General features: G+C 54.9%; 3 protein-coding genes and 4 non-coding genes across 9 annotated transcripts; 5 read left to right on the top strand and 2 right to left on the bottom strand.

Annotated features, from left to right (window-relative positions):
• Nucleotides 1–1,193: 1,193 nt before the first annotated feature.
• MED22 (mediator complex subunit 22) lies at nt 1,194–8,417 on the bottom strand. 2 transcript variants are annotated; one of them, XM_005580519.4, is made up of 5 exons: nt 8,254–8,417; nt 6,932–7,092; nt 5,435–5,515; nt 4,381–4,589; nt 1,194–1,957 (listed from the first exon to the last, which is right to left on the bottom strand). In XM_005580519.4, the coding sequence occupies exons 2-5, from the start codon at nt 7,052–7,054 to the stop codon at nt 1,768–1,770; spliced, it is 603 nt and encodes a 200-aa protein (XP_005580576.1). In that variant the 5' UTR covers nt 7,055–7,092; nt 8,254–8,417; the 3' UTR covers nt 1,194–1,767. The 2 variants fall into 2 exon arrangements, with proteins under 2 accessions (XP_005580576.1, XP_005580577.1); XM_005580520.4 differs by lacking the exon at nt 5,435–5,515.
• Nucleotides 8,418–8,507: 90 nt separating this feature from the next.
• RPL7A (ribosomal protein L7a) lies at nt 8,508–11,967 on the top strand. Its single transcript, XM_065529910.2, has 7 exons — nt 8,508–9,305; nt 9,804–9,953; nt 10,160–10,300; nt 10,492–10,571; nt 10,854–10,984; nt 11,559–11,628; nt 11,806–11,967. Exons 5-7 carry the CDS (start codon nt 10,887–10,889, stop codon nt 11,908–11,910), a joined length of 273 nt encoding a protein of 90 aa, XP_065385982.1. The 5' UTR covers nt 8,508–9,305; nt 9,804–9,953; nt 10,160–10,300; nt 10,492–10,571; nt 10,854–10,886; the 3' UTR covers nt 11,911–11,967.
• On the top strand, nt 9,649–9,723 carry LOC123569262 (small nucleolar RNA SNORD24). Its single transcript, XR_006692902.1, has one exon. It is a non-coding gene; the product is annotated as a small nucleolar RNA SNORD24 (small nucleolar RNA).
• LOC123569253 (small nucleolar RNA SNORD36) lies at nt 10,343–10,416 on the top strand. Its single transcript, XR_006692895.1, has one exon. It is a non-coding gene; the product is annotated as a small nucleolar RNA SNORD36 (small nucleolar RNA).
• On the top strand, nt 10,710–10,782 carry LOC123569252 (small nucleolar RNA SNORD36). Its single transcript, XR_006692894.1, has one exon. It is a non-coding gene; the product is annotated as a small nucleolar RNA SNORD36 (small nucleolar RNA).
• On the top strand, nt 11,394–11,461 carry LOC123569254 (small nucleolar RNA SNORD36). Its single transcript, XR_006692896.1, has one exon. It is a non-coding gene; the product is annotated as a small nucleolar RNA SNORD36 (small nucleolar RNA).
• SURF1 (SURF1 cytochrome c oxidase assembly factor) lies at nt 11,650–17,285 on the bottom strand. Of its 2 annotated transcripts, XM_005580522.5 has the most exons (9): nt 17,207–17,285; nt 17,070–17,121; nt 15,308–15,441; nt 15,143–15,225; nt 14,234–14,425; nt 13,220–13,292; nt 12,974–13,136; nt 12,585–12,666; nt 11,650–12,506 (listed from the first exon to the last, which is right to left on the bottom strand). In XM_005580522.5, exons 1-9 carry the CDS (start codon nt 17,258–17,260, stop codon nt 12,437–12,439), a joined length of 903 nt encoding a protein of 300 aa, XP_005580579.3. In that variant the 5' UTR covers nt 17,261–17,285; the 3' UTR covers nt 11,650–12,436. The 2 variants fall into 2 exon arrangements, with proteins under 2 accessions (XP_005580579.3, XP_005580580.3); XM_005580523.4 differs by lacking the exon at nt 17,070–17,121.
• Between the last annotated feature and the right edge of the window lie 40 nt (nt 17,286–17,325).

Below are 17,325 nucleotides of genomic sequence, written 5' to 3'. Positions count from 1 at the left end.
ATAGACTGAGGATGGGCCAGGGCTTAGGAGCATGGAGGCCACTCCTGACCTTAATACGCATAGTTTTGCTAGAGTCATGGAGACAAAACCTGTCTGACGCAGGCCCAAGAGAACCGCAAATGGGTATCAGCTGCTTCCCTGTGGAGCTCTGCTGCCAAGGGCCAGGAGCTGGAGAGGAAAAGGGGTCAGCAAAGCGGCTTGGCGCTAAGGAGAAATGACTTGATTTTCACATGGGAACGATGGTCCTGGTCAAGCAGAAAACAAAACTGACGGCAGAAGGTCTTACTGCTCAGGTGTTTAGGAGCAGGACAAGTGGGATCCCACCACAAAGTCTGGCCAGTTCCTTCCGGGCTTTCCCTTCGTATATGCTTCCATCTGGTTGTAATATTTTTCTTCCTTAGTGGTTAAGTACAAGGCATTTCCACAGCTAAAACAGTGCAGGAGATCACCACACATATCAATGGGGAAATAATCCCTCAGAGGGAAAGCAACTTCCCTAGGCCACCCCAAAAGCCAGACCCAGAGTCAGGGCTAGGCCTCAGGCTCCTGTCTGACTAGTGCCTGCTGCTTGGCTGTGAGGTTCTCTGGTTCACGGGGTGACGGGTCAGCTGTGTTCTTACCTGTCCCCAAGGCTGGATCCTGGGCTGTCACCTCATTCATAGATCGGGGAAGATGATGGCCTCCCCATGAGAAGATGAAGCACATGGATGGTGGTGGAGGAATTGGAGGTGGGGGAGTTAGGGGGCAGGTGTGCTCCCCTCACACTTCCTGCCCAGTGCTGTGACTTCTACATTTCTAAGGTGAGCCTGGCACCAAAAGACACTGGGTCTAGACTTCCATCAGGTTCAAGTTCTGATTTCTGCCACTTCACTTCCTAGCTCTGTGGCTGTGGGTACACCTCACCCCTTCTAAGTCCACATTCTCTCCTCTCCTCTCTGAAATATTGGCACTAGAAGCACCGGCTCTGGTGGCAGTGAGGATGAGATGCCAGCAGAGGCACAGGTGCCTGGATGTGCAATGATGGCAGCAGGTCCATTCACTGAATACTGGGGACCTACCAGGTGCCAATGGGGTGAGGGTGACTTCAGGCCAGGCTGTCCTCCAGAGCTGAGGAGCTGCTGCTTGGACAGCTGCTGGGAGACCAAGGGTGGTCCTGAACTGACGAGGAATGAGGAAGAAAGAGGAGCAACGCAAAAGGGTGGTGGAGTTTTAATCAAGTCTCATTACAAAGGCAGAATTAGGAATGACTCCCACCTAGCTTCCACATGTGTGGGTGGCCGCTGTCACACGCACCTGTTGTGGCATTCAGCCCATGGCACAGACATATGTGGCTCAGGGCAAAAACCAGTGGGTGGGGCTCTGCACAGGAACCCTGGCCTCGGAATGGGAGACCCAGCCTGCCCAACACTGCTCAGAGCCCCTCCCAACTCTGACAACAGGCTCAGGTCAGGAGTCCCCTGAAATCACGTGCCCTCCTGCCCCACTGCTGAGATCCCCAACATGCCAGACCTAGCTTGGAAACCTTCTTTCACCTGGTCGGCCAGGAAGGCAGCAAACAGAGATGGTAACTCAGGGAATGACGTGCTATTCAGAAATGGCTAGGGAAACAACTGTTTCCCTACTGACCTGGCTGGACCCACCCTGGGCTAACAAGCTTCCCAAGGAAGTCCCCAAATGGGAACCTAGGCTGAGAGAAGCAAGGCTATGGCGGCATCCAGAGGGCAGCCTCAGGTTTTGTTCCTGAGAACGAAGGGTGGCCCCGGAGGCTCAGGCATGCTCAGTGGGGCCAGGGCCACCAGCATGAGAGTGGGCAGGGGCTGCCACCTGTAGGGGGCCAGCACTGGGCTCCGGGGACGCCAGCAGAGGGGCCGAGAGGCCATCAGCAGAGTCTGTGTCGAGGTCCAGCCTCCCGTAAGCTTCGCACAGAGGCAGGTCATTAGCTTCGCAAAGGCTTGAGCTTTTCCACCACCAGAAACCCCAGGGAGAGACAGGAGCAGGCAGAGAGGAAAGCCAGGGGAGGGGAGAGCAAGACAGAAGCAGAGTTAAGAAAACACGACCACACCCCAGACCTGCCTTTCCCTTTCTCCACTCCTGCACCATCTGACCCGAGTCGGCAGGCCTGGCAGAGAGAGGGGGCCAGCGTTGAGAGCCACCCCAGCATCCTTAAAGGAGGAAGCCGCCCTGGCCCAACCACCAGCAGCTGTGTGACGTCAGCAAGCCCTTCCTGCCCAGCCTCCACGTGAGCCTGTCCTAGCCTATGCTTCCCAGCTGGCGCTGGTCCCCCTCCTCTTGCAAGAAGCTGTCAGGCTGGCAGCCCTCCCTCCTCCCTGACTGCAGAAACCCCAGTGTCACTGCACTGCAAACAGCTCTCGGAGGGCAGAGACTGTCTTCTTTCTGGGTTGGTCGCTACCTGCAACTTAGCCTGAAGGGGGCGACAGCTGGGAACACAGGCCCTGGCACTTCCTGGTAGTGCTACACCAGCCAGGTGGCCTCCAGCAGGCGTCCCCACCTCTAACGCAGGGAATCCTCGCGGCAGCCAGGATGCAGGTGAAGAGCACAGCTAGCCCTTCCCAGGCCCGCAGCTGTGACAGTCCATGCTCGCCTCGTGCTAACCTGCAGGCAGGGGCCCTGGCTTTCCCGCGGCCTGCCTCGCCCCTGGCTTCCTCTCTTGCTCCTGCCCTCAGTGTTCAGTCTCAGAACCGTCCTGGGCACAGAGTGGCATCCCGAGGAAAGCGGAGGATAGGCAGAGCCAGAAAGAGCAACTAAACAGCGGAGAGGGGGCAGGCGAGCACGGAGGCACAGCTCATGCGGGATGGGGCGGGGAGCGTAGCGCCCTTTGGGGCACCAACAGGAAGGGACAGAGGAAACTCAGCCCAGCCCTTGTCGCTTAAAGGCAATGTACAGAGGAGGGAGCAACTGCTTCTGCCACAGGAGCTGTGTGAGGCCCCCAGGGGGCGCTGGTGTGGACAGCATGCCTGCGGGAGGAGACACAGGCTGGCCTGGAAGCCCCTCTAGGTGAAGCCAAGGGACTGTTGGGGGAGGGCATGGGAAGCCTGGCACACATGTCCTGGGTTTGCGCCCCGCTTTGCTGCAAGGCCGTGGGCAGGTTCCCTCTCTCCCTGCCCCAAGGCAAGGCAGGCAGGCTGAATTACAGGCCCACAGCTGCTCTGTCCAGGGGCCCTCAGCGACAGTGGCTGCCTCCAAGAGACAGACAAACCGAACAGCTGTGGAAGGAGATGCCCAGAAGGGTGTGAAACACCCCAGGACCCCTCTCAGCCACTAGTGTGGAGGAAATGCTGCCTCATATCTGCTGAGTTAATGAGTACTGAGGACCAAATATTCCCCCAGAACGCCCTGGAAAACTCTAGAACTGCTGCAGCTGAGCAGTGCCACTGAGCCCAGGACAGGGAAACCAAGTCCCAGGTCATGCTGGCTCTGGACATCTGTGGCTCCCAGCATGGCCACTGGGCAGAAAGGGGCATTTTAAACCCACCACCAGGAAGGTTTGTCCAGGAGAAGGCACAAGATGGACACAGACACTGCATCTGCTGGACTGAATCTTGATTTTCTGAGCTAATGGGGCAGAGTGGAGGGCTTCCCTGTCTCCAGCCTAAGTTTACCCCAGGTAAATGATACGTGGACTCTGATTTCTCAGGGCCCCTCCAGCTCAAATGGCCAAAGGTTTCAGCTTCTTACATGGCCCCACGAGGGTCAGGATAATGGGTTTTGACCCTTCTGCATCCCCGGGGCCCAGCATGAGGCCTGGCATGTAGGTCGGCTCCAGCTCCGTGGATAAGGCTGAGTGGGTCAGAAACTAGAGCTCCAACGGCTTTCAAGGCCATTCCCTCATTCCCTGCCTGGGCTTCATCCCCCCCCACTCCTATGACTGTCCCTGCCTCCACACTGGGGTTTGGTGACATCCACATGGAATTGTAACCCTGGTGCCCTGGACATAGGTGTGGACCTGACTGCCCAAGAGGGGCTGGCCCAGCCTTGGCTGAAATCTCTACATATGGATTCAGAAGCTAACAGGAGCAGCCCAGCCCCAGAAGGCACTGCCTGAGGAGGAAGGCTCTGGGAAGAGGACCTGCGGGGGATACAGCCAGACGCCTCCCTTCTCCAGACCCGGCCTATCCGACTGGCATTGAGTCCTGTGGTTTTCATCACACTGCACTGTGGGAAAGGCCCAGGGCCCTGGCAGATGGTTGTGAATTGTCTGTCGATCAAACGCTCTGGTCAGAAGCTCGGCTCTGAAACCCAGGCACGGCTCCACTGCCAAGACCAGCAAGAATTTGAAAACATAGAAGGCAGCCTTGCCTGCTGGCCAGGCCCAGGTAGGCGGGCTCCCGTTCTGCATGGGGAGTCCAGCGCTATTTATACCTGGACGAGTAATACTCCTCCTCCAGCTCATAGAGGTCGATGGAGATCTCGTCTCGCAGCGTGATGAGCTTCCGGTCACACTCCTCCTGCAGCGCGCGCAGCTGCTGATTGCGCTGGTCGATGGCCTCATTCACTGAGGGGAAGTCGTTGAGGATCAGGAACTGCTTGAGGTCGGACACCAGCTTCATCAGGGACTCACCGGCTCGGACCTGTGGCCATCAGAACCAGGGCGGGCACAGGGTGAGGGGTGACAGCGGCCCTGCCTGCAGGTGGCTGATGTGGGGCAAGGGATGGCCTCTCTGGGAGCCTCAGCTTCTCATCTGCAAAGTGGGACTCTACCCCTGACCTCCACAGGTTCATTTGTGAGAATTAAGTGAGCCAAGTAGGATGTCAGTTCTGCAGGGAAGGCCCTCCCCTCCCTCAGCCTCTGGACTCTGGCTTCCACTCCTGCAGGACTGGCCTCCAGTCCAATCATGCAGGTGCACATTCTGCTCATGAAAAACTCAAACCCCACAGATAAAACTACGATCCCATTTTGCCTCCTGCCCCAGGGTGGGGTCAGCATGGCTGCCAGCTGGGCAGAGCTCCTGTGAGACCTTTTGCCGTGCATTTTGAGCCCTGGCCGTGCACCTGCAGGAATATCTGCTCGCTGTGTTTCTCCTGTGATCCGAAGGAATCCAATGGCGCCTACAGTTCCATTCAGCTGTTTGTCTTTTCACTCACAACTGACCTTAGGAACTCGTGAGTTAGCAGGAAGGGCTGCCCTCTTCCTGGCCACTGCACAGCTACAGGACGGGTATGGGCGGCTCTCTGCCCAGCCCTCCTCCAAGTGCCCTACGTGAGGACAGTCTCCTGAGAAATGATTTGCCCCCACCTCATTCTTTAAAGCTGCTGACTGGTGAAACCAAAGCATCTCTACATTTGCCTCCTTCTGCTCCTTCTCGGGGGAAGAAGAGCAGACCAGCCCCAGAACCCCCTACACTCCACCCAGGAAACCCCAGCCGGGACTGATGCTCCTGGAGCCCAGGCCGTGCCCTCCACCCTGGCCACTCACAATGTTGGCGGCTCGCACGTGCATCTCGTAATTGTCCTGTTCACCCTGAGTGGCCCGTGACACCTGCGTCTCATCCTCAATCTGGGGGCAAACAAGAAAACCTAGAATCAACCCAGTCAAGGCACCCGCACCCCTGGCCCGGCCCAGCCCAGCTTACGGTAACTGTCATCTGCCCAGGATGCCCACACTATCCACAACCTGTCTGTGGTGCTGTCTACAGACCTGAGCGCTGTCAGCCAGACCTCTGGCAAGGTTCAATTCCACCCTCTCTTTTTCTGGCCATGGGAGACAACAGGCACCTTGCTCAAGACAAATGGAGGCAACTCACACTGCTTACTGTGCTACATGCAGGGATGGGGGCTTATCTTGGACCAGTCTTTTTGCGCTGTGGGAGCCCTGTCTGGTGGGAACCCTTGTCACTTGCTTGGCATTTGGTAAACTGCTGGATGAGTGAAGGGATGATGTATTTTTTTTTCAGCGACCATTTCCTGATCACTTCCCAGGTGCCAGGCTGTGTCACGCACTTAACCACCATCAGCCCATGACATTTTCACAGAAGCCTGGCCTGCCACCGCTGGTTTACAGGTGGCCAAACGAGGCTGGGACAGACTGGTGTGGTCAAGGAGTCTCAGATGGTGAACAGAGGGGCCAAGAGCCCAGCCAGTGTGTTCGGCTAACCTGGACAGGGCTTCCCAGCAGGTCTTGCAAAGGCTCAGCTCAGGGTGGGTGTCAGGTACCCTCAGCGGTTAAGACCTAGACTTTGTGGGTTCAAATCCTGGCTCAGCCAGTTATGAGCTGAGTCACCTTGGGCAAGTCACTAAGTCTCCTGGGCCTGGGTTTCCTCCTGAAATGAAGAGGACAACAGTGCCCACCTCACAGACTCCTCATGAAGATTCAGCAGAACAGGCACAGACAGCCTCACAACGTGGTTTGACACATGGCAAGCACTTAGTACATGCCAGCGTCCATACTTATCATCATTGCTTATGGAGCCTGCAGGTCTGCAGCAGCCAGGAAGGATCCAGCCCAATCTAGTGCAGCTGCAGCAGTCAGCAGGCTTGCAGGCCCCAGTGCCAACCGCTCCACCTGCCTGGAGGGCCCCCCACTTCTCCCCTCAGTCTGCTTTTCTCCTGCTCACTGGCTCTGTGCCCAAGTAAGTGTTTTACACAGGTAAACTCACCAGTCATCATAAGGTCATTGTGGGGTCATCATAAGGACCCCACAAAGCAGGAGAAACTAAAGCACTAAAAAGTGAAATCTCCACCCAAACCCATACTGTTAGTAAGGGCTGGACGTGGGGCCGCGGCAGTCCAGCCAGAGTCCCCTGCGCTGCTTTGCCAGGACGTGCCATTATTTGGTGTATCTACTGACCAGCTCCCTGTGCACTGGGTGCTTCCTGCCTGGAACACTATTCACTCACGCTGCTCAGCCCCTGGCCTCTCCTATCTCCATCTCTTCCCAAACCCTGCTCCCCTTGGTGGTCCCCCCCACCCCCACCTTGGCGGTCTTGATGATCTCGGTGAAGTTATCCATGATGGACTTAATGTCATCCTTCAGCCGCTTGTTGTAGGACTGCAGCAGCGTCTCCTTGCTCTGGGGCAGGGCTCTCTGCTGGGCCATGGCCGAGCCTCAGGCAGCGCAGCGGGAAGACTTGGGACCTTAGAGTGCAGCACAGACCTCTGAGTGCAGGCAGAGTCAACCCAGGCACCCTCTATGCCCCAACCTTAGCAGGACACGCAGATTTCTGGGGATTCCCTTTCTGCCAAATAAAGTCAATCACTGAAACACAGATGAAGTCAGTCCATCAGCAGGCACTGCAGGGGGGTTCCAGGACTCTCCTCTGGCCCCGCCTTTGCCAGAGCAAGCTCATCCTGGAACTCCTGGCCAGCCCTCCAAGCCCTGTCCAGGGCTGCAGTCCAAACTTCATATCCAGGCCCACAGAGTGTCCCAGAGAGGCCTGCAAGCTCATCACCAGCCCCTGGCATAACTTCTTAGCCCGCCGCCACCCTCACCACGCCCTCCCATCCGAGGAGTCCTTCTGCACCGCCTACATCCAGGCTTTCCTTCCATTCCCACCCCGGCTGCCCCGCTCGCTCCATTCTCTGCGCGGCGGCGAAAAGGTCCTAAAAAGTGGTCATTCCGGCCGGGCGCGGTGCCTCACGCCTGTAATCCCAGCACGGGAGGCCAAGGCAGGGATCACCTGAGGTCAGAAGTTTGAGACTAAAAACTAGCCTGACCAACATACTGAAACCCCGTCTCTACTGAAAATACAAAAATTAGCGGGGAGTGGTGGTGGGCGCCTGTAGTCCCAGCTACTCGGGAGGCTGAGGCAGGAGAACCGCTTGAACCCGGGAAGCACAGGTTGCAGTGAGCCGAGACCACGCCACCGCACTCCAGCCTGGGCGACAAGGGGAGGCTACCTCTCAAAAAAAAAAAGGGGGGGGCCATTCCACTCCCTCGCTTAACATCCCTCATGGCTCCTCCACCCGGACAAGGGGCTCAAGCCCCGCGCGCCTCTCGGCCTCTGCCGTAAGCCGCACTGGACAGCCTCGGCGCTGGACCTGCCTGGCCTTCGGGCCGGGCCTCTGCGCGCGGTGCTCAGGGAGGGTCCGGGGCCCCCTAGGTTCGCGGCCTGGCGCACGGCCGAGCGGACTCCTGAAAGCACTCGCGTTGTTTGTGCCCATTTTTGACGGGGTGGGGGAATTAAGTCACACGTAGGAAAGTCGATCCCCGACCTCTGCGCCTACGCACCCACACACCCCCCTACCTCCATCCCCACTCCCCATTACACCCTCATAACCACCCCAGCGCCCGCGCACCAGACGCCGCGTCCGCCGGGTCGGCCTGGGGCGGAGTGGACAAGTGCCTCTGGGACCCGCACTTTCCCGCGTCTCTCCCCCGGCCGGGCCCGCCCGCCGCAGCGTCTCTTCCCCGCCGCGCCGCAGCCTCTCGGCCCCGCCTCGATTTTTACATTTACAGGAGTGCTGTTGCTTTAAATTTGAAATCCCGTGCCAGTATCAACTCTCGCGATCTCCAAGGCCGCATACATATTACCCACAATTCCCTTTTCTTTCTCTCTCTTCCCGCCGCCCAAGATGGTGAGTGAGTGCTGTTTTCGTGCCATTATAGCCAGGTCTCTGGTGTATCCGCTGCCATCCTCCTCCAGGCGCGACCGCGGAGGGCCTCCTGCTCCGCCTGGCGCTAGGAGAGCCCTGCCCGGTGTGGCGCGGAGACATTGAGATGGACTAGAGCCCCGGGCGGCCGGGAGCGGGATGCGTTGATCCCGGTGTTGCTGGGCTGGGGGAGGAGGGCCTGGAGCGCCGCAATGCGCGGTTCGGCGTGGACGGGGCCGAGGCGCCCGGAGCCTTAGCATCTCCTGGGCTTCCTGGGGGCCGCTCCATAGGTCTTGAGTGACGAGTTCTGAGCCCTCCCCGTTGCTTCCAGAACCTGCGGGGCAGCGATCCAGAGGGATCATGAGTTCGGGGCGTCTCCTGGGTTGGCGACGCGAAGAGAGCGTAGCCTCGGGCTTAGCCGGGCTCCGGCCGCTCGGGGTTCCTGGGGCTGCGTGCTCGTGCTGATGTGAGACACTCCTGTCGAGGGGTGGTGCTGGGGGGCTGCAGAACGCTGCTCGCCGGCCTCGTTCAGGCAGGGGCTGTCGGCGCCCCTTGTTTTTGGAGGAGCCAGCCTGAGACCTACCCCGGACAAAACGAGTGGAGGCGGCGGTTTAACTGACGTTTTCTTTCTGCCCAGCCGAAAGGAAAGAAGGCCAAGGGAAAGAAGGTGGCTCCGGCCCCTGCTGTCGTGAAAAAGCAGGAGGCCAAGAAAGTGGTGAATCCCCTGTTTGAGAAAAGACCTAAGAATTTTGGCATTGGTGAGTAACGGCAGAATGAAAACTGTTTTCCCAAGGGAAAATGGTAATTGGGTTGTGTCGTATTCTGTAGGTTTTAGTGGGTGTAAAGTGGTCGCAGTCCTTAACCCGTGTCTCTTAGAGACGGGGGTAATGATGATACATGTTCCTTGCTTTCATTGGGAGTTGCTGAGTGAGCATTCATCTCAGTAGGGTAGTGACCTTGGATTCAGCTTAGCCATCCGGAAACAAGTACAGTAGCATTGTCGCGGCGAGGCACTAGAACAACAATTCTGCTATACTTGGTGGCGCCTTGGCTTGTTAGATGAGGAAAAGCATCGTGCTCTCGGGTTCTCAGGTGTGTGTGTGCAGATGATGTAAAAGAATATTTGCTATCTGAAAGATGGTGATGACGTTTTAAACCACCAAGATCGCTGATGCACCAACACCCTTCTTGGTGGCCCCAGACATGAACTTGACATGGGATTTGAATCTCACTCGATGTCACCCTTTATTTTTCAGGACAGGACATCCAGCCCAAAAGAGACCTCACCCGCTTTGTGAAATGGCCTCGCTATATCAGGTTGCAGCGGCAGAGAGCCATCCTCTATAAGCGGCTGAAAGTGCCTCCTGCTATTAACCAGTTCACCCAGGCCCTGGACCGCCAAACAGGTGAGGTTCTGTGGCGTGGAAAGAGTTTCTCAGGCAAGGATTCCTTATTTCATCCAGAACATGAGGGTGGATGGCCTTAGGTTTCTTGAACTGCATCTGTCATTACATTATAGTCATCATATAGCAGGACAGTGGTCTAGCATTTGTATTAAGTGACAAGGATTAGAACCTTGACTGCAAGCCTAAACTGAAGAGTGTTCTTCCAGCTACTCAGCTGCTTAAGCTGGCCCACAAGTACAGACCAGAGACAAAACAAGAGAAGAAGCAGAGGCTGTTGGCCCGGGCCGAGAAGAAAGCTGCTGGCAAAGGGGATGTCCCCACTAAAAGACCACCTGTCCTTCGAGCAGGTGAGTAGGCCCCACCTTAGGGTGAACACTGGGGGCAGGCTGTTGCAGTGATGTAGAATTTCTTCGCCTGAAATCACTGTGAAGAGTAAAACCGAGCTTTTTAACACTGAGTCAACAGCTGAGCCCAGCAGCTTCTTGTGAGGGGAGCAGGCCCTGTCTGTGGTTACTTACAAAGTGGTTGTGTGTTCTAGGAGTTAACACCGTCACCACCTTGGTGGAGAACAAGAAGGCTCAGCTGGTGGTGATTGCACATGACGTAGATCCCATCGAGGTGCGTTTGCCTGTTGACTGCTAACCCAAGGGCTTCTGTGTCAGTATTAGGAAGAGAGAGTAGGCCTAATGCCAAGTCAGTGGTGGGACTGAAGTGGGTGAGGACAGTACTGACACAGATCCAGCACATGCATGGCTCTTGCAATGATGTGAATCTGTCACTGAATTCAACCTTGAAGTGCAAATCCATGAGCTTTTTAACCCTGAGCAATTGCCACCAAGCGAACTCTGAAATTTACTGCTTTTGGTCAAAATACACTCTTCAGCTAATGCTTTCTTCCAGCTGGTTGTCTTCTTGCCTGCCTTGTGTCGTAAAATGGGGGTCCCTTACTGCATTATCAAGGGGAAGGCCAGACTGGGCCGTCTAGTCCACAGGAAGACCTGCACCACTGTCGCCTTCACACAGGTGAACTCGTAAGTACACAGCCTGGCCCCAAACCTCCCCTAGCTCATTTAATCCATGTCTCACGGTTGTTTCCTTTTGCCTTAAAGGCCAATCATTTAGTTTAAGAAATACATTTGCCGGATGCAGTGGCTCACGCCTGTAATCCCAGCACTTTGGGAGGCCGAGGTGGGTGGATCACGAAGTCAGGAGATTGAGACCATCCTAACATGGTGAAACCCCATCTCTACTAAAAAATACAAAAAAAATTAGCCAGGCGTGGTGGCAGGCACCTGTAGTCCCAGCTGCTGAGGCAGGAGAATGGCATGAACCCTGGAGGCGGAGCTTGCAGTGAGCCGAGATTGAGCCACTGTACTCCAGCCTGGGCGACAGAGCGAGACTCTGTCTCAAAAAAAAAAAAAAAAAAATGTATTTGAACTTTTGCCAGTGATGGTTAAGAATTTCTTCACCTGAATAAACCATGTGGTCAACATTGTATCTGAGGCAAAAGATTGTCTTGAGCTAAAACTGAAGATATTTCTGTGTTCTAAAAGGGAAACTAAGACCAAAAAAAGCCCCACTTTTGTTTTCCCTCCTGCCTTTTAGGGAAGACAAAGGCGCTTTGGCTAAGCTGGTGGAAGCTATCAGGACCAATTACAACGACAGATACGATGAGGTAAGAGCTTTACACAAAATATTGTCATGCACAAATCATTTTACCAAATAACTGGCTGGCTTAACTTACGAGAAGTTCTGACGATCAGCTTGTAACAGTCCCACAGAATAACGCAACTAATAACCTTGAAAATATCAGAAAACAAGTCAAGCTGACCGCCTCTTTCTGTCTTTTCAGATCCGCCGTCACTGGGGCGGCAATGTCCTGGGTCCCAAGTCTGTGGCTCGTATCGCCAAGCTCGAAAAGGCAAAGGCTAAAGAACTTGCCACTAAGCTGGGTTAAATGTACACTGTTGAGTTTTCTGTACATAAAAATAATTAAAATTCAAATTTTCCTTCAGCCAGCGTCTGTTGAGTATCTTCGGTTGAATCTTATTTGGGGCTAAGAAGTACCGTTTTTTTTGAGATAGCCTCACTCTGTTGCCCAGGCTGGAGTTGCAGTGATGTGATCTCACAGCAACCTTCGCCTTTCAGGTTCAGGATATTCTGGTGCCTCAGCATCCCAGGTGGCTGGCTGATTCATGTTAGCCAGGCTGGTCTCAGCTCTTGACTTCAAGTGAGCCACCGCACCTGGTCCTTCCTGCCCTTATATATTCTTACACCAGGCGTTTTGTTTCCTAGATATGTAACTTGCGTGTCAAGTTTTGGGAAAGTTCTTTGGACTGAAACCAAGCCAGGATTTTATTATCAACCAGTCATGAGCTCATTTAAGGTAGAAGGCCAGAACTTTATACCAGCAGCACATGATCCAGCATAAAGGCAGTCTTTTTACTTCATTATTCAGGGACAGGGCTTTAGCAGCTGATCTGTCACACACCAGGTGTCCCACGTAGAAATTTCTTAAACCACAGGTATGATGTAGCTGCAGAGAGTCCATACCTTGGGGTTGAAAGAAAGCTGGCATTAGCAGGCTGCTGGGCTGAAGGGGAGGGAGCCAGAGGGTCACTGGGGACTCACCAGGTCACGATGTACTGCAGATGCTCATTCCTCAGAGTAACTCTGGTTTGCCCTCCAATGGGTCCTCCAGGAACTGTGCTCTCTGCAGAGACAGCAGACTTGAAGTCCACCCTCTGCTGCCTGCCAGCCTCTGCACTACTTCCTAGTGGTTGTCATTTTTGTGTGGCCAGTTGGAAGTCGCGTATGGCCTTTACCTTGGGTGACCATCCCCAGCCTTGTCTGCTCAGTACTTGCCGAGGTTCCTCTTTGCTGAGTTGCTGCCTGCCCCCCCCTCCATATACACACATGCGAGAACATAAGCCACGGCAGTGACTGGGCAATGAGAGTTAGGAGGAAGGACAGTTATTCACAAAAGCTACTTATTCCGGGGTGGGCTGGTCACAACGTACGGAAGTTGGCGTCAATGAAGATGGGCTCTGCGCCTGTGATTCTGGCCATAGCTTCCAGGTCCCGGTAATACCAGTGGTTCCCTTCTGGATTGTTCTCGGGGACAAAAGGTTGCCTGGTTTCTGTCAGCCTCACCATCCCAATGAGGTCCACTTCTCCTTCAATCTATAAAGGAAGGTGTGAGACTGCACAGAGCCTGGCGGACTCCCAGAGCCTTCTCTAAAGTAGGAAGGGTCCATGTCCCTTACCTGGCCTTTCTGCCGGGTTTCAGGATTCACTTTCTTCCTGGGAACGAACCCTCTATTAACCAGGATGGTGGTTCTAGGGTAATGAAAGGACTATGTCAGGTGGGGAGGGTTTTTGAATGAACACGGTCACTCAGGCACCCATAGGAACAACTAGAGCACCAAGGAAGGCTTTTAAAACAGGACTGGCTCAGGGGAGCCCTGGCAGTGCCACACAGGCAGTCTTCCTCTCTTGAGGCCCCTTCGTGGTCAGTAAAAGCCTCCCTGAAAAATGCGGCTTTCCCCCTCTATCTCTGCATCTTGTGGTCTACCCACTCCAGTGTGCAACTGGTGAGCAACACTGCCATCCAAGAGTAGACCCCACACCTCTCCCCTGAACTGTGGCAATGGCTGTCTCCAATCCCTCATAACCAGGGCAGCCGTGAGGAACAACCCTGTCACCCCAGCCTGCTGGAGATGAGCATTTGGGCCCTATCCCAGGCCTAAAACAGGAACCCATAGGTTAACAAGAGCCCCAGGTATTTTCTTTTGTACGTGAATCCTCCAGTTCCCCAGTTAGTCACACAGGTGCTCCTGTACCTATCATTTGCTTTGCCTGGAATGTTCTTCCCAGCTCTTAACGCCCCCTAGGGAACCATCCCTGCCTCCACTCCCTCAAGGTAGAGCTGAGGTCCTTTCTCTTGAATTCCTCTCAACTGGCCTCTCTTCATAGTCCGCTATCATCTAATGTGTGGGCAACTGGAGAGTACTCCAGAGGAGGGGCCCCTGTTTCACGAATCCCTCCTTTCCCTTCAGAGGTCAACATATAGAAATTACCCAGTCATAAATGAGCCAGCTGAGAAGGTTAAGTCAATGTCACAATTAGAGACTTAAACGATGCAAGGAATTGAATCTTCTGGGTACCTTGGGTTCCTCAGGGTCTTACCAAGGTTAGGGATTGTGAAGGAAATAGTGATGTAAATTAGTATACCCCGACTGCCTCTGCCAGGACAGCCAGCTCCCACATACCCTACTCACCCCAGGTCAGTGCAGTGGAAGGGAGTGACCACATAGGCCCCACTCTGAGTTGAGGAGGAGATGCGGCCGGCCTCCCAGGCCTCCCGGGCAGGGTCCACCATGGTCCGGGGCATCATATACAGCTCCTTGGAGTGGTCAAAGCACCCCTTGACCTTCACTGGCCTATACTCCATATTTTTCAGTTCCATTGGGCTGCATGGAGATAAGAACAGTGGCCGAGCAAGGTTTGGCTGGAAAACGAATCCCCTAATGAGGGTGGCAGACTACACAGCCCACCAGGGCCAGACAAGTAAAGGAGAAAGGCAAAGGGCATGCGCTCTAAAGGGGAAGTGGCCCTCATGCCATGTGGGAATGGGGATCTGCACTGCCAGAGTCCAGCTTTACAAGAGAAGCTAAAAATCTGGACTCCTCAATGAATATGTGAAATTTTAAAAAAATATGTGGGCCAAAATCCCACCTGCAAGCCAAATCTGGCATACTGTTTGCTACTCTGAATGGCAAATGTGGTTGAATATACCTGTCTCTGTAGGGCATATTCTAGGGAGAGAGCAGACAAATCATTTAGGGCACTTTTTCAAAAGACCACCCTCACAGTGAGACCTACATTATCTGTCCTCAGCCACAGAGCCTTGGGCCCTGTGGAGGATAAGTTCACTACACCTGAAAAAAGGGTGACACCCAGGATGCAAAGTAAGACTTTCCTCCATATGTCAGGAGGTGGCCTCAGGTAGCTTCACAAGGGCAGTCACGTGTCAAGAGCAAGCCCAACAGGATGACTGATGAGAGCTCCACCTGAGGTCAAGGCAGTGACTAAAAGTCCCGCCAAAAGGGGCAGGCTGGCCAGCAGAAGCCAGGGCTCTGCTGTTGAACTCAAGTGAGACTGGCCCTGGGGGGCAGCCACATACTCACTCTGCTGGCAGAGGGACAGGCTCAGCCAGAACTCGAGACTCCAACTCTGCAATCAGGTTCAGCTTCCACTTCCGACGTTGGACCTGCAGTGACAGAGCATAAGCCCAAGCAGATGGCAGCAGGGTCAAGGGCCCAGAGTTATGCACACCAGATGCCAGTCTTTACCTGCCATGTCCCCAAGCCAAAGGCAGTCACAGGGATGAGGAGCAGGACCCACTGAAGAAAGGAGTCATCTTCCGCTTTTGTGGCAGATGCTTCTGCTGCAGAACTGCCACATCTGCTTGGCCTCCAGGCCACCCCTGGAGAAAGTTTCACAACACTGACATGGGGCCAGGAGCCCTTGAACAGATAACCTGGAGCAGCCAGTTCCAAGATAGACTCCAGTACTACCAATCAAAACCTGCTTCCTAGAGCCAACTAGCAGCACCTGTACACAGCCCAGCTCCTAACCCAGTGCCCAGGACATGGCACACACTGAGTATGTTTGCCAACTGAGTGAGATCTAGGGCTCAGTGCTGGCTTGGCCACCAACCACGACCCTGGGTAACTCATGCCTTTTTACTCAAGAATATAGATGTATTCCACTGCGCTAAGATGCACCATTCATCCATTCAAAATGCATTTAATAAATAGCTACAGTTGGCCGGGCGTGGTGGCTCACGCCCATAATCCCAGCACTTTGGGAGGCCAAGGCGGGCAGATCACAAGGTCGGGAGTTTGAGACCAGCCTGACCAATATGGGAAAACCCTGTCTCTACTAAAAATACAAAAATCAGCCTGGCATGGTGGCACATGCCTGTAATCCCAACTACTCGGGAGGCTGAAGCAGGAAAATCGCTTGAATCTGGGAGGAGGTGGTTGCCGTGAGCAGATTGTTCCACTGCACTCCAGCCTGGGCAATTAGAGCGAACCTGTCTCAAAAAATAAAAAACAAAAAATAAGCAGCTACAGTTACTAAGTAGCTTAACCAGGCACTAGTGGTTATTGTGTTATGTAGAGAAACATGTCAGCTCAGAGTAATGGCTCACAGAGCTCTCTTAACAGCTTTCCATTTTTACAACTCATCGTAAATGTGAAGATGGAAGAATGTACACAGAAGGTGCCTTTAAGCTCTCAGAGGGTGAGTCCCATCCGCTGAAAAGCACCAGCGACCTTGCCGATACTATTTATTAAAAAAAAAAAAAAAAAAGGACGGGCGCGGTGGCTCACACCTGTAATCCCAGCACTTTGGGAGGCCGAGGCGGGCGGAGCACGAGGTCAGGAGATCGAGACCATCCTGACTAACACGGTGAAACCCCGTCTCTACTAAAAATACACACACACAAAATTAGCTGGGTGTGGTGACGGGCGCCTGTAGTCCCAGCGACTCGGGAGGCTGAGGCAGGAGAATGGCGTGAACCTGGGAGGCGGAGCTTGCAGTGAGCCGGGATAGCTCCACTGCACTCTAGCCTGGGCAACAGCGCGAGACTCCGTCTCAAAAAAAAAAAAAAAAAAACGCAGGTCTGCGGCAGGCTTGCACAGCACTCTACACATGGCAAAATAACCTGTGCTGCACACTGAGAGGAACACGTAAGCCGCAGTGTTTAGATGCGCTTTACTTTCAGAGCCCTGGGCTTTCAGCCTGGGCTGGCCACCCATTAGCTGGATGTGACGTTAGAAAGTAATTCTCGAGCCTTCTCTGTAACATAGGAACGACCAAGGAGCTACCCCTCGCGTTGTTGTGAGGACAAAGCGCTCGCTACATGCCCGGCACACGACCACAGTTCCACTGAAAGCATTTTAATATGGAACTTGTCACTCCCAGGGAACCTCCGCTCAGCCGGCAGTTGGCTCATTTCAATCCCCACGACACTCCTTCAAAGCGCAGGGCAGACAGCAGGTGGCTCTGCCCATGCGCCTAGATCACCGCCTGGCCTGCGGCCCTCACCTGGGCGCGGGGACATCCCGAGGACGCTCCTCCAGGCGGCGCTGGCAGGGGCCTGCGGACACGGACGGGCGGGCTGAGCTCCGGGACCCCTCCCCTCGCCCCGTACCGCCCTCTCGTCCCCGGCGCCCCGCGCTCACCCGTCCCAGCCCCGCCGCCCGCAGCCCCAGCTGCAGCGCAGCCACCGCCGCCATCGCACCCGGCCCCGCGGGCTCTTCCGGGACGCAGGAGGCATCTGCTTCCGGGTCGCCGCCGAGTC

The sequence above is a fragment of the Macaca fascicularis genome, chromosome 15 (genome assembly GCF_037993035.2).
Source record: "Macaca fascicularis isolate 582-1 chromosome 15, T2T-MFA8v1.1".
In the NCBI taxonomy this organism is placed as follows: Eukaryota; Metazoa; Chordata; class Mammalia; order Primates; family Cercopithecidae; genus Macaca; species Macaca fascicularis.
This window is presented reverse-complemented; position numbering and strand designations above follow the sequence as displayed.

Excerpts from the sequence above, each read along its gene's own strand:
- RPL7A (XM_065529910.2), top strand. The coding sequence starts at position 10,887 with ATGGGGGTCCCTTACTGCATTATCAAGGGGAAGGCCAGACTGGGCCGT. Across the intron at positions 10,985-11,558 it reads GCCTTCACACAGGTGAACTC|GGAAGACAAAGGCGCTTTGG; the intron begins GTAAGTACACAG and ends CCTGCCTTTTAG. Across the intron at positions 11,629-11,805 it reads ACAACGACAGATACGATGAG|ATCCGCCGTCACTGGGGCGG; the intron begins GTAAGAGCTTTA and ends CTGTCTTTTCAG.
- MED22 (XM_005580519.4), bottom strand. The coding sequence starts at position 7,054 with ATGGCCCAGCAGAGAGCCCTGCCCCAGAGCAAGGAGACGCTGCTGCAG. Across the intron at positions 5,516-6,931 it reads AGATCATCAAGACCGCCAAG|ATTGAGGATGAGACGCAGGT; the intron begins GTGGGGGTGGGG and ends GTTTGCCCCCAG. Across the intron at positions 1,958-4,380 it reads GAGGAGTATTACTCGTCCAG|CTCAAGCCTTTGCGAAGCTA; the intron begins GTATAAATAGCG and ends GTGGTGGAAAAG.
- SURF1 (XM_005580522.5), bottom strand. The coding sequence starts at position 17,260 with ATGGCGGCGGTGGCTGCGCTGCAGCTGGGGCTGCGGGCGGCGGGGCTG. Across the intron at positions 13,293-14,233 it reads TTCCACTGCACTGACCTGGG|AACCACCATCCTGGTTAATA; the intron begins GTGAGTAGGGTA and ends TCATTACCCTAG. Across the intron at positions 13,137-13,219 it reads AAACCCGGCAGAAAGGCCAG|ATTGAAGGAGAAGTGGACCT; the intron begins GTAAGGGACATG and ends CTTCCTTTATAG.